The sequence below is a fragment of the Felis catus genome, chromosome D4, assembly GCF_018350175.1.
Source record: "Felis catus isolate Fca126 chromosome D4, F.catus_Fca126_mat1.0, whole genome shotgun sequence".
Classification (NCBI taxonomy): Eukaryota; Metazoa; Chordata; class Mammalia; order Carnivora; family Felidae; genus Felis; species Felis catus.
The window spans coordinates 8,261,192-8,276,134 of record NC_058380.1 but is presented as its reverse complement, the minus strand read 5'-3'; the positions used below and the strand labels follow the sequence as shown (position 1 = coordinate 8,276,134).

The 14,943-nt window shown below is 43.3% G+C and overlaps 1 protein-coding gene across 13 annotated transcripts in view; it reads right to left on the bottom strand.

Annotated features, from left to right (window-relative positions):
- Positions 1-7,190: 7,190 nt before the first annotated feature.
- Positions 7,191-14,943, bottom strand: part of RFX3 (regulatory factor X3) — a 295,498-nt gene continuing 287,745 nt past the window's right edge. For all 13 annotated transcript variants that reach the window (XM_019815721.3, XM_019815723.3, XM_023243298.2 and 10 more), the window contains one exon: positions 7,191-14,275. In XM_019815721.3, coding sequence (XP_019671280.2) covers positions 14,037-14,275 — 239 coding nt within the window. In that variant the 3' untranslated portion in view covers positions 7,191-14,036. The remainder of the gene's footprint in view (positions 14,276-14,943) is intronic.

The window sequence follows — 14,943 nt, the reverse complement described above, 5'->3', positions numbered from 1 at the left end:
AGATCTGATCAGCAAATAGATCCTTTAGTGATAAGATAGATATAAGAAATCAGGTTGGCAGGATTCACTCGTGAGCACTGAAGCAGGAACGTTTCAGGGCTGCTGCTAGTTCAAGACATCATTAAATAATGGGGTTAAAAGTGTAGCTGCATTTGGGGTGCCTTTCGATACGAATGCGTAAGTTAAGACATCGTTAATGAAGAAGTCAAGTGCTTCCCAGGAGGTTTAGAAAACCGTTGGGGCGATTTGAGATTTGAAGTCACGATGCTCTGCTCACCAGTTGATCTAGACCCAGACTAGTTTTAACGGGTGTGTGTGTGTGTGTGTGTGTGTGTGTTTTCATCAGCTCTGTAAATTCTCTCAAACAAATGCCCAGATACCGCTACACGGATCAAGAAAGTGAATGTTGTTAGCCTCCAAAAGCCTTGGGCTTTTTCTCAATTGCAAATGTTTCCTCCTCTCCAAAGGTAAACAATGTATTACAATATGCTTCTTCCTGCTTTTGAACTTAAACAGAAAAAATGTAACATATTTTCCTCCACGTTTGGCTTCTTTCGCGCATGGCACGTTTGTGAGGTTTACCGTGTTGTGGCTTGTGTTTGCTTTAATTTACTAACGCGTGGTTTTTCGTTATACGAGTAGCCTGTAATTTCCTTCTTCTTTCATTTGAAGGAAACGGGTTGTTTTCAGTTTGGTGAGATTATGAGTCATCTTTCGCAGCAGAGGACTTAAAAAAATTTTTGTTCATACTTTAAGGAACAGTCCCCTTAACAGACATAATGAGCTGTTCTGAGAATATGCAGGTATGTTTAATGGGCTACAATTAAAATGACAGAGTTGCAATAATATGGTAATGTAACTGCTTAGCATTGTATTTCCAATTCATATTCCATGGTTAATTTAAGAATAATTACTTGGGACATAATACCGAAGTGCCTATACAATTAATACAGCAATTGTTCAAGAATGTTCCTAATAATCAATTATCATTTTGCTGAGTAATCGTTTTGCCAGATTGTTGAGGATATTTTCAAGCGTTCGTTTCTCTGCCTGTAAAATGACAAGTGGTCCTAGGTCAAATATAAATTGCTTTTGAGGGGCACCTGGGTGGCTCAGTCGGCTAAGCGTCCGACTTCGGCTCAGGTCCTGATCTCACGGTTCGTGAGTTCGAGCCCCGCGTCGGGCTCTGTGCTGACAGCTCAGAGCCTGGAGCCTGCTTCAGATTCTGCGTCTCCCTCTCTCTCTCTGCCCCTCCCTGCTCACGCTCTGTCTCTCTCTCTCTCAAAAATAAATAAACATTAAATTGCTTTTGAGACAGGGAAACTGAAGGGACCCCATGAGAGAAAAAGCTGTTTTGGTTTTTTTTGTTGTTTTTTCCTTTGCTTCTTACCCGGCTTCTATCCTTGCTAGGACCTGCACCCTGCCCCACCCGACAGGTGCCTCAGAACGCAGACAGTGTGGAACCTCCTTGTAAGGGACAAGGAATTCTCGAGAACAGATAACATCTAATGAAGGACCAGGTGAGAATGATGGGAGGCCACGATCACACGTGTATTCCAGCCCACAGGTGCTGGACATCTTGACACTGAGACTCCGGGTCAGGGAATAAGTGACTTATGATCCACACCTGGACCTTGTTGTTCTGACCGGCTCCTGGATGCCTGAGAGGACACACCACAACTGTCAATAAAAACCCCAGACCCCGAATAAAGACAGAACCCTATCTTTTTCCTTTCCAAGTGTCCCAGATGCTGTGTTCCTCTTTATATATTTTCAATAAACTCTGCTCTCACCTCCCGATGGCTCACGTTCGATTCCCATCCTGCATGAAGCCAAGGACCCTCCAGGCTGAATCTGCGGGAGCCCCTCTGGGTGCTCTGACTCCAGACTCCACCTGCCTGCATCCATTTTACAACTTTTTTTTTCCCCCCAGTTAATTGTTTTCTAGCGATTGGATTCAGAGCCACTAAAGGAATTAGAAACTGGTTTAAGCATTCACAGTAGAGTTTCGCAAGGTGCTCTGAAACATTTTTGCCACGTAGGAGCCCCCAAACTTGGCTTCTAGAAACGTGTGTAGAGAATATATGTGTATGGGAAAATCAAAATAAATGCCCATGTTCAAGGTGCATCATTAAGAATTATTCGTAAGAGCGGAAACAATATCAACCTTAAATCGTATAATCATTAGGCATAACCTTACTACCGGTTTCTTAATTCATGCCACAAATATTTGTTGACGGAATGGTGTGCAAAGGGCCGAGCTCATGGGAATTCTGTAGTGATCCCACCGAAAGGTCTCTGGGGTTCAGGGCCAAGATGGCAGCTGGGAAGATTCTGAGCTCACCTCCCTCCCACAGACACAGGAGAACGCCAGCTCCTTATGGAAGCTTCCTCTGGCAGGTCGGGGGGGAACAAAACCCCTAAAGCCTGGCTGAGCAACTAGTACAGCTCCACCCGCCGAGAGGGACGCCACATGGAAGCCGGGAGGAGAGGCTGGGCCACCGCCTGGCCGTGAACCTCACCCCTGGCTCAGGGAGGAGCACCAGGCTGGAAGAGGAAACCCAGCCCTTGTCCCTGGGGAGCCAGGGGGTCATACCCCACATCGGGAACCCCGACTTTAACCACCTGCACCTAAGAGGTGAGCCCCCCCCTCCCCCCCAGATAGCTAAAACTTTTGGAAACCCATACGGGGCTCGTGTCTTGGAGACCTGCTCCTTAAGGACTGGCCGGTGGACTTACCAGCCCGGGGCTCAGCGCAGCGGCCCTCCATCCCGTCCAGGCTTGACGTGAGAAAGGCTCCTCTGCTTCTAGGAAAGCGTGTCGGCCTGCGGAGCCATCGGGTTGACCCCGCACGTCTCGGGCCGGGGCGCTCTCTGCACCTGCAGCGACGGGACTGGAGGCCGCCATCTTTGTTTCTACCACGGTGGGTCGTGCGGTCCTTCTGCCAGCAGGTGCCGGCCTCACGCCCTCCCCCGGAGGGAGCTTTCTCTCTCGCGTCTGGTGCCTCAGCGCCTGAGGCCGCTGCCCAAGGGGTGATGCCCTTGATCCTGGCTCAGCAGGCCGGGAAGGGCTTGCATTCCTAGGTCTGTGGGACTGTGACAATCAGAGAGACAGTTCTTGGCAGCCGCCCCCCAGGGCACTGCATGCGACAGCAGACTGACACACACCCCAGTCGTTTGGGGAGGGAAGCTCATTTGCTTGTCCAGGAGCTTTGGCCTGAGGGGCACACCTCTGGTTTGGGACACTCCTTGGGGGCCCTATTGGGGGGGGGCTGCAGCTGGCCACTGTCACCCAGGAGGGAGCCTGTACCCTTGCCTGGCAACCCTGAATTTTAAGGTTGCCACCAGGGCACCTCGAAGTGCCACGGATCTGGCGGCCAGCAGGGCAGAGGCTCAAGAGTCCCCCAGGACTGTAACCAGTGGAGAGAGACAGCCACCACCCCCAGGGCACAGCAAGAGAGGCAGGCATCGCATTAAAGACAGAGAGGCCCCTGAAATGGTGAAGTTTGGGATTATCAAGGGAGACAGACATTAAGTAAATATCCTTCCAAATATGTAGTTAGTGTTAAAAGTGGTGAGTGCTCTACACACACACGGGTTCAACACCTTGAGTTTGGAGAGCTCTTTACATCTTTTGGATACAAGTCCTTTACCAGACGTATGCTTTGTGAATATTTTCTCCCAAGTCTGTGGCATCAGGGGCTGTGAAGGGTCTGATGTTTTTTCCTGCCAGCAAAGTAACATGTGAGCCTTCTAAGATGTTCAAGATATTAGCCTTCCCAGATTTCCAAGATATTAGCAGGACACACAAGCCTCCGGGGTTGGAGAGAAAGGACTTTGGAGCCTCATATTTGCCTGTTTCCTTAGCTCCCAACCCTCTACCCCCAGGACCCAGGAGGGTTGTGGAAAGACCTGGGCAGGTACTGCCGCGCACACGGAGGGTTTGTGTTGCACCTGAGACCCCAGTCTTTTAAAGAGGGCTGGTAGCAAGGCCGCCCAAACTTTGCCCTGGAGAAGATACTCTGTATTACACTGTCGGGAAGCAAATGTGCCCTCTGCCCCGAAGGGAGCCTTTCTCGCTTTTTGCTAGATCTATCCTTTAAAAAACAGTCCAGAACAAAAGTGGTTAATGCGTTTGCTCCAAACACATGCCGAAAAATGAGAGACCCGAGGAAAACCTCTTCCCCGGAATTATTTTTTTCACTCTCTTAAGCTGCATCTTTTGAAGAGCAGAAAATTTATTTTTGATAAAGTCTAATGTATCAGTTTGATTTTTGTATGCATCATCCTTGGAGTCATGGCTAAGATAGCCCTGCCTGACCCAAGATCTCAAAGAGTTTCCTGATGTTACCTTCTAAAAGGTTTATAGTTTTAGGTTTTATCTTTACGTTTATGGTCCTTTTTTTTTTTTTTAAGTTTATTTATTTTGGGGACAGAGAGAGACAGAGCATGAATGGGGGAGGGTCAGAGAGAGAAGGAGACACAGAATCTGAAACAGGCTCCAGGCTCCGAGCTGTCAGCACAGAGCCTGACGCGGGGCTCGAACTCTCGGAATGCGAGATCATGACCTGAGCCAAAGTCGGACGCTCAACCAACTGAGCCACCCAGGCGCCCCAGGTTTATGGTCCTTTTGAGTTCATTTTTGTATATGGTGTGATCAAACTTTTTTTTTTTAAACCGATGGTATCTTTTTGAAAGATTCTCCATCAAATTGCCTATGTACATTTGTCAAAACCCAGTGGTCCATAAATGTGTGGCTCCATTTCCACACTCAATATTCTTTTCCATTGATCTATGTGATAGAGCGTATTGATCGACTTCAAGTCCGATATTGCACTATCTTGATGCACACAGTGTATAAGGGCCTTGTGTTCAGGTATGGGTAGTTCTCCAACTTGGTTCTTCTTTTTCAAAGCTGTTTTAGCTTATCCTCCATCCTTTGCATTCCCATATGAATTATAAAATCAGCTTGTCATGGTCTATGAGAAGCTTGCTGGGATTCTGATTAGATTGTGTTGACTCTAGACATTAAACTGGGGAGAATTAACATCTCAGCAATATTGGGTCTTCTGCTTCTTGAACACAGTGTATCTCTCATTTATTTAAGTCTTGAGTTCCCCTGAGAGATGTTTTGTAGTTTTTAGTGTACATGTGTTTCACCTCTTCTATCAGATTTATTACTAATTATTCCATAGAGTTTCCATTTTCTTTCTTTCCCTCTTTTTTGCTTTCAACCTCTGGGAGCCCTTTTTCTTGTACACAGTATAAGAGATCTGTTCTCTTTAAAAGAATCCTGGTTGACAACCTTTTCCTTTTAATTGCACTAAAAGTGAACTCATATTTACTTTAATTCCAAATTTATTTGTGTTCAGACAACTTGGACACAACTTCCCATCTGCCCAGGCACACATGGGATACTTTTTAATCTTAGGGCCAGCAGGAAGCAATGAAAACCAGGTCTCAACAGGATTGGGAAGCTACGTCTAAGCTATGTGTAAGGTCCATCAGTCTAAGCGCTCGGACATCCAGTCCCTGTAAGGGGAAGCAGACTCCTCCTCCTGGTCCAGAGGTGGCTTCAGAAAGAAGCAGGCCAGAATCAAGAGTGTCCTCCTCCTCCCTTCCCCTGATTTCAAATATTATCCTCCGCAATATGCCAGCCATGTTATTCATTTTGGTGTTCCATGAAAAATAATCTGTGCTTCAGCCAAATGATGAATGGCAAATTTCTACACGCATTACTTTTAGACCCTAATGGAAGGAAAATATTGGGTGGGTTGAATTGAATCCGCTAATGAAAACCAGTGATATTTCTCAGGCTGAGTTCAAGTCTTGAAATGTCCAAGTTCCAAAAGAGGAGGAAGAACTATTAAAAGACCTCTGGTGGGAAGAATATTGTAACCAAAGGACGTGCAGTAATTACAGGATATATTTGAAAGACCTCAGAGTTTTGAGAGAAACCAAGTACAAACATAAGGCTAGAAACTGGGAACTCTACTTTTAGCACAAAAGTTCCCAATATTTCACAAGTGTTTATGCAACACAAAAAGGCCCAAAGGGGTCAGATCCATTTTCTTTCTAGCATAGTAGTGTCTCTCACACGGGCTACAATTCTGTCTGCCTTTCTCTCATGCGCTTATTAAGTAATGCCATTTGGTACATTTCCGTGTTACTGGATTAAATGTCCATACCAGAATGATTTTCGTGCTTCTGTGGGCTAGGATGTCAATATTTTTGGTTTAGAAGTAACTTTGTACTATGACTTGAAAACATCACGCTGATTTCCCAAAGGCTGTTTTGTGTCTTGCATTTTTCTCTTTTCCTTTTTTTTTTTTTTTTTTTTTGAGAGAGAGACAGAGAGACAGAGAAAGAAAGAAAGGCAGGGAAAGAAAGAGGGGGAGAGAATCTTAAGCAGGCTCCATGCTGAGGCTCCGTGCGGAGCTCGATCTTATGACTCTGGGATCATGACCTGAGAGCTGAATTCAAGAGTCAGATGCTCAACTGACTGAGCCCCTCGGGCGCCCCTTGCCTGTCTATCTTTAAAAAAAAAAATCAAAACAAATTGGGCATTTCGTATTCCAGGAGGGGGCCCTATCCACACACACACTCTGGTTAAAAAAATGTTTGCAAGGGGAGAAAAAAATGTTTTAAACTTGATTGTGGTGGCAGTTACATGCCTGCCTCTGTCAAAACTCACAGTAATGTACCCTAGAAAGAATAAATCTTTCTGTATGTAACCGTGTAATCCAAAGGAGAACAAAATGGGGGTAGGGCATCTTTTTAAGCGTGTTAAGATGCATTCTGATAAGCTATTTCAATCTAAGCAGGGAACTCGGGTGCCAAATATCAATGTGAAGTGACATAAAACAAACACATTATGAACATCCAAAAATCTGGACTTACAATGGAAATGTTGACAGCTTCTGAAATTAAATGGCACTCAATCACTAATTTTCTTTGAGGGTAAGATTTGTACCCTGCTGGGCTTATAATTCTGTTTTCTCTTTTTGTGCTGTTCATGTGTAAATATTGCTAATTCCATTTGACACAAAAACGGCAAACAACTTAATTTTGTTTCTAAGCTAGTCGATGACACAGAGGCTACCTTCTAGATGAGGCAGGCAAGCTTCCTGGCAATCGTTTGCGGGTGGGGTGGGGGTGGGGGTGGGTGGAAATCAAGGCATTTCAAATGTATTTGTAACAAGGAAACAAATTTATTGATTTTAAAAGACAAGACACCATTTTGTTTTGAAAAACACAAGAAAGCTAGCCTGAGTTCAAGTCTGAAATATTCAGAAAAATCCTACTAATATCTTTAGTATGTTCCAGTCATTTGTTTAAACAACACACTAAAAGTTAATATATATTTTTATAATTATAAAAGTTCCCCAGTTATTGTACAGTACACAATACAAATCGCCCACAAACTATGATTTAGCTCCTGCCAATTTTGAGAGGACATGATATACTAAAAGATTTAGCATTTCTCACAAAAATCACATCAGGAAATACGTATTTACAAAATCAAATACATTATACAAAAAACCATCACATGTTATTCGGTAAAGATGTTTTTAAATAATTAAAAAGTTTATTCAACTGTAGTCCAAAAACTGGAAAAGAACATTACATTATCTCACACATACGATCTCTACAAAAGTTGCTTACCTCATTTACATAATATATTCAGTCGATTGTAAAATAAATGTTCAAATATCTCCTAGTGTTACTATGTTTCTGTGCTTGTGGGACTGAATAATGTAATCTGCCACTTACTAAGTGAAGTTTAAATGATGGCACTTAAAAAAAATACAGTATTTTAAAAAAAAACACAATGAAAGAAGTTTTACCTAGAAGGTACGAAAGCCCTGAGTGATAGTAGAATTACTGATTGGTAAGCACTACAATTAACCTAATTAAAAGTTTACCACCCCAGGCACAAATTTCCAAGTTTTCTCAAGGCACTCACAACGCGTTGGTCACCACCATAGGGTCCCAATTGATGATGGAGATGAGTAGAGAAAAAAATTTGCTTTGGTACAAAAGATACTTTTCAAACGAATAAAATTCAATACCTCCTTTATTGGGTCATTTAAAATTGTGTTTAGCAGGTGAAAACAAGGCAATCGTTCGTTCAAAACTATTAATTCGTTGAAGGAAAAATTTACTCAGTTATCAACAGTCAGTGGGAGTTTTTGTTTTTTTCCTTCCTCCCCCGGAATCAAAATTCTTCTGACAGTGATTTGTCATTCTCAGTATTGAGCCTACGCAACAATTCTTACCAAAGATTTCATTACTCAGGGCTTCCAATCCCAACATCGTAATTTATTTAAAAAACAAAGGAAAGAAGGGAGGGGGTGAAAAGAATCAAACACCAGAACCAAGTAAGAGACAAAACACAGTTCTGAAAATAAGACGGATTACCGATTACTCCAAACAAAGGAAAAAAAGAAATCCTAGGCAGTCACTTTGTAAGTGGCTTTTACTATTTAAGTAAAATTGGTAAACTAAACTCAGGTCTACTGGCACATAAAATCACTAGCAGCAATGATCAGAGCATGCAAACTGAGAAGCATTTACAGTAAATCATCATGAAGAATCCAAAAGAAGAGAGTTAAATTAAAACCCTTTGAGTATTGCATGTTAACACATGAGTAATTTGCATGGTTTGACTTCCTACGCCGTCTAAAAAAAGCAATGTTCACGGCAGACTTGCACTAAGCTACGGATGTCCCTTCACCAGACATCGGAATAGGTCACACTCTGCCGTGCGCCCGGCCGGGGCAGCCGCGCACATCTGCAGACGACACTGCTCTCAGGCTCCGTCGCGCAGGGGACAAGGGGGGACCGAGTGCACGCAGAGTGGCCCGTGAACGAAGTCGGCAACTCTAGAGGCAGACTGGCATTTACGGGTCTCGGAAGCAGTCGCCACGGCCCCTCCCGACAGAGGAGCTGAAAATCAAGTGCTTTGCTCTCCATTCTATCTAGGTCTACTGTTTTTGACAAAGTGTTAAAGGTTTTGGAGCACAGATGAAGATAGGCCCTGTGTGAAAGTCCCAAATGCTGTTTTATGAGAGCTCTAACTCCAAATAGCTTACCTGCCCCCCCGAAGAGTTCAGCTTTGCTTCACCCACTCGAACTCATTTCTTCCTAAGGCTTCGCTTAACAATTGTACTTCCTAAAGCTAAATTAACGCGATCTTTTTGTTTTGTTTTGGGAAAGAAAAAAACAAAGAAGAAAAGAAATGTAACCCTTTCTTTATCATACCTTTTAAAGGCAATCTAGGTACTTTTCGATGTGCAGAGATCAGTTAGGACATAGGTCTACAGGCCCATGTATCTGTTCTCCTTCTCTAGAGTCATGATGTGATGCTAGAAAAGTTGATTTTTTTTTTTTTCTGTAAACAGTACACTTACTTAGATGGCAGTGAATATTTGGGAATAAATATATCAAGCCCTCTTGAAGAAGAAAATTAAGAGTTGTATATAAAATGCAAGTGTTCAGCATGGAAACACTTTCTCTTCCTCCCCCTCCCCCCCTTTAAAAAAACAGCATAATTAGACATTTGGATATAGAGTATATTTTACCGGTCTAACTCTAAATAAATGATCTGAAAGGCTTTTGTCCCCCATTGTATATCTTACAATGCTCAAAGGGTTAATACAAGGCATTACATCAAAGGGGTTTTCTAATACTAGAACTAAGCACTGAATTAATGCTTCTATTCCAGTTTTTTTTTTTTAAATCACCAAACTTGCAGAAATACTAGGATCCATTCATTGATTTGTTCTAATCATATACATGGAGGTTGATCTGATCGAGTGACAAGCCCAATTTTCATAGCACTGCACGTCAACCCCTCTCCCCCATGTTCTGCTGTGATTCATAGAGATCGTCAGTTCGGATTTCGATTTTTTTGCGAGTGGTTTTCTCACCAAGAATTTGGGGGAGAGAAGGTTATAACGAAGGTCAATTTGCTGTATATAACTACTGCCTCAAATCGTACAGGAAGGCGATTTGCCAAAGTTGTTTACTTTCTACTTGTGTCCACCCAGGGAGGGCCAACATCACCGTGACACTCATTTTTTTTCCCCCTTTTACACTAATGTCTCAAGCACAGCATCGTTTTAGACATCTCAAATATACCATCTGAAGAATTTTTTCCAATTTGAAAATGCATCACGTTTAGCACTCCGAGAGAGTGCACTCATGTAAAAAGGTTCATGATTACAGTAATGAAACCGTAGTCATTCCCGGATGACTCTGACAGCGTTATTCCACGAGAAACGTGTTCATTTTTACTCACCCACTACAAATCAAAGGCAGTCAACGTTGCACGCGACTAATTTTAGGTATGCAGTGTTAAAACCATTTTCTCAAATTTGCTTTTGTTTTTTTAAAGTACACCATCTAAAGAGAGGTGCGTGAACCGTCCTATACAGTACAAGAAAAAGCATAAAAAGGAAAGCAGATTTCTGAAAAGGCAGTAAGACTTAAAGTAGTCAGTCCAAACATGGTCTGGATGAGAATCCTGAAAAAGTGACCAGCCATTTGATATCCAAAGAAAAATTTTAAAGTTGGGCCCTGTGTTCCGAGGAGATGGTCCCCCCATTTCACCCCATTGTTCACTGGCTTCATGAAACGCAAATCTTCCAGGTATGGTTCTCAAAGTATGTATGTGAAGGTCAAACCACACCCATGAGACGCAATCCTCTTATACGGAAGTATCTTTTCTAAAACTTAAAAACAGCCAACATGCCTTCCTTACGTTTTCGTCGCTGAAAGTGTAGCACTTGGTCTGTGTAGATAGTCTCCGTGACTAGTGGTTTGATTACAACGTCAAGAAATGTCAAGAAGTCCTTAAAGTGTAGACTTGTCACTTGTCAATACATCTACTCTGAGAGTCTTAGGGTCACGGTTACGTAGAAAAGTCACAGTTTCAATGAATGAGAGAAAAGAAAATGAAATGTCAAATCAAAGCAATACTTGGGATCGTTCGACTCTCCTCAGACGTACAAAGGGTGAGGTCTGAGTTTTCTAATATACCTCACAAGGCCAAGTCAAGATTGGCTGAGATGTCTGTGTCTGACTAGGGGTGTGTCCTATCTTACTGTGGACGACAGATGGCCAGAAGTAGCAAAGAATGAAGACGCGCTTTTGTCTGTTGGTCAAAACTATCTGCCCTTGTCACAGATGAGTGCTCCCGTGTTCACAAAGGAGCCCAGAACGTGTTTAGCGAGTCAGGCTGAAAAGTGAGAATGGTTCATGCAAACCACGAACACCTAGAAGAAATGTTGAATCCTGGAGGCTCCCCAATCCCTACCTTTCATCCATCGAACTTTGCCCATTATGATCAGATCCCTCTAATGATACAAACATACCCAACGTTAAACAGTGATAATAGATACATTTAAAATCGTCCAAGAAACAAGACAAAAGCAGCAAAAACGTTTGGTCCGATACAGATGGAACACAGTTCTGGGGCTGGTGGGCGGGGGAGAGGAAAGCGAAGAAGCGTCTCAGAAAGGAGAGATAAATGAGGGGGGTTCTTTTTCGTCTTGTGGTTCGAACTAATTCCACCTGTAAACGTTCCCCAACGCACGAGGAGCTAGACGTGCGGGGTTTTCGTGGTGAAGGTGTTCTGTGTGTTTGCCTTTTTTGTGCTTGTGATGGTACCAACCCATCACCTCTTTTGGGGAGAAGAATGAGGTGGAGGGCCACTCAAGTGATACTTGGGTGAGGTGATGGTCGAATGCTCGTGAAGACTTTCCAAAGAGATGCGTGAGCTGAGTCATACAAAATTACATCTGAAACGTTTCAAGCTGACTTCAGAAACTCTGTTGATCTTTGTTACGTGACTAGTGTGAGGCAATCGGGCCACCGGAGGGAAAACACACCGCGTGGTACCCGATACGCCATTTGGTATTTTTCACTTTACAGACTGGCTCATCCCCCTCTTTCCAAGCCCTCTCGCCCACCCCAGGAAAACCGGAAAGACAAACATCTTGAGTTTGAGACAGGCCTCATTAACAATCTGTAAATCATGTGTGCTTTCCCTTTTTTTTGGGGGGGGGGGAGGGGGCTTTATGTGTTTATGTATTATTTTTGCTGATCAGCTTTCTAAAAACGATTAAAATGAATGGCTGTGCCTGTTTTTGTTTTGTGTGTGTGTGGCGGTTGTTAATAACTCGAGTGTTTAAAAGAACCTTGGCTTTCACGTAAATTAACATAAGGATGGATGGGGGGTGGGTCCCGTCTAGGACCTCACCTGACTTTGCAGCTGACTCCCGCCCGCGGGCACGTGTGCATGCCGTGGACACACAGACACCAAGAGGCAGACACAAACATTTAGACTGACAAGATGCACTTCGATAAGTCCCTGCTTATTTCGTCAACTTTCTTACATGAGAACTAGATACAAACGGTCTGAAACACATGTGATGGTACGTGACAGGTTGGTAATTAAAAACCAGTCCGCTGTTCCACGCCCTTAAGCAATCTGATGGGTAATCGAGTCATAGTCAGCTCTACGAACAAAAAGTACGTCCGCGGTCACTCCAAGAGGGGAATTGAGTTTTCGTCTTTTTGCTTTGCTTTGTTCGCCCTACATTTCCTTTGAAGAGCGCGTAACCTGTCCTCACTTCGGGAATCGGAAAGGGACAGGCACACCTTGTCAAATGGATTGCGGAGGAATTCACATGAACAAAATAAGCCTTACTAAAACCTTAACTTCAGTTCTGTTTTAAGGCACCATGTAATAGCCGAGGTACGATGATCCCTGATGTACATTCTTCAATGGCACTGGTCCATCCAGCCACCTATCCAAATCCTACAGAAATGGGGATAAAGCAACAGTGTGGTGAGCCAGCTATACTGCCCTCAGGTTGTGTTTACAATTTAAAATCCACACCCTTTAGAAACCAGGAAATAGATTTGAAGGAAATAACGATATGCAGGTTGCTACATTCCTTGCGTTCTATAAATTTTCTTTTATAATAGCAGCAGAGGGAACTACTATTAGGAAAAAGACCTGGAATAAAAGAAAGTCATCCAAATGGAATGGTTTCCTGTATGTCCAGTTCAGCATAAGTAGCATGTACACTTAAAAACAAAACGAAACAAAACGAAACACAAAAAAAGTCAAGTCATTTTTTTTTCAGCTTCAGTATCGAACTATAACAGCCCCGCTCAACAGCAGAATGCGTCTGTGCAGTGGTCCCAAATACAGAATCAGTAGTCTTTAAACAGAGGAATCGGTATGCAAATAACGGTTAAAATGCAATGTTTAACGGAAGCTTGCGTTAATAGGGTTTAATAATTATGTACACAAATTATGTACATATTAGCATAATCTCTTGCAGGTCTGTCATTTACTCTGAACAGATAAATGCACTAGCTCCAGGTTTTTTCTCCGGAGAAAAACAGATGACCTTCCCAACCCTCTAGCGCCATGATAATAATGCTCTGTATTCTCTCTCCGTACCAAAGAGTTACCGAAATCGTGTCTTGTGGTTCCGTCCAATGAAAAGCACCTTTCAAAAGCAAATTCAATGCATCTGCTGCCAAATGGGCATGCCTCCAGTGTAAATCAAAGGAATTCATTTCTTTTGATATTTCACAGAAGTGCATCTAATTAAAAACTCACACGTGAAATCATACACCAAGACTAACAATCAACAATCAAATATTTTAAGCTACAAAAAAATGTAAATCACTTTTTAATTATAAGAAAACGAACACATTGGCATTAAGTGTGGTAAAAATCCTTCTTGACACCTGAAACTAAAGGAAAAAAAAAGAACAACTTATTATTAAGAGGCAAATGATTTTTTTTTTTACGTTAAAAAAACCAACAACAACAACAAAAAAAAAACACCTGGCAAAATACATACATCCATTCCATTTCACAACTCCAAAAAGGTAATGTTCAGCACAGATAGAATTTGACAACAGTCGACCTTCAGGCTTACTAAAATTTCACCTTAAGCCCAATATATCAACAGGGGTAACGTTAGCTGGAAAAATACGCTTTAATATTCTCTAGACCGCAGTGTAGGTGTTTCCTGTGGCGCTGCACTGTCTGATAGTCTGACTACTTGTGACGATGTGCTCGCTGTGAATTGGATTCAGGAGACTGGGCTGCACGCCGCTCTCGAGAACGGGCTGCATACAACCCACTTGAAACGCCTGGTTCAGCTCGGTTTTCTCCCTTTTGGCTTGGGGCTCCGAAGAGTCGTCCAGTTCTTCGTCCATTTCACTTTCCACTTCGCTGCCTTCATCTGCACAAACAACACCAAGACCGTTACCGGAAGACAAACCGGGAAACAGCAATCAACACGGGCTTTGGAAATTCCTCCACGGCACGTGAAGAGAGCAACTGGTGGGCGATTCTCAGGGGACGGGGCCCGTGGGTTTGCGGCCAGCGGATTTCATTTGTATCCACACTCTCTTAGGGCATCCACTGTTCTTTCACACACAGCAGAAGTAACTTACTTTTGGCTGGTTTGTGGTTGGTACCTTTAAAAGTTCTTTCAGGAAGACCTCCAGGATTTCCTGAAGTCTTTGTGCTAAGTAGTTGGCCTCATCTGAGCGACCCTAAAGTAGTCACTTCGGTACACTGTGCTGGCTTTGGGGGAATCTATCCAGCTGAGAAATGCTAACTGAAGAAAGGTCGGAAGGCACAACACTCTCAGTCTCCTCTGAAATCTACACTAGGGGTAAATTTCATCTGGATGCATATGAATGTAGGTGAGACCTCTGCTGATTTGCAAAAGAATATAATGACTGGGGCGCCCGGGTGGCTCAGTCGGTTGAATGTCCAACTCTTGATTTTGGCCAAGGTCATGATCACAGTCATGAGATCGAGCCCCTTGTCAGGCATGGAGCCCGCTTGGGATTCTCTATTCTCTCTCTCTCTCTCCCTCTGCCCTTCCCTGGCTCGTGCACA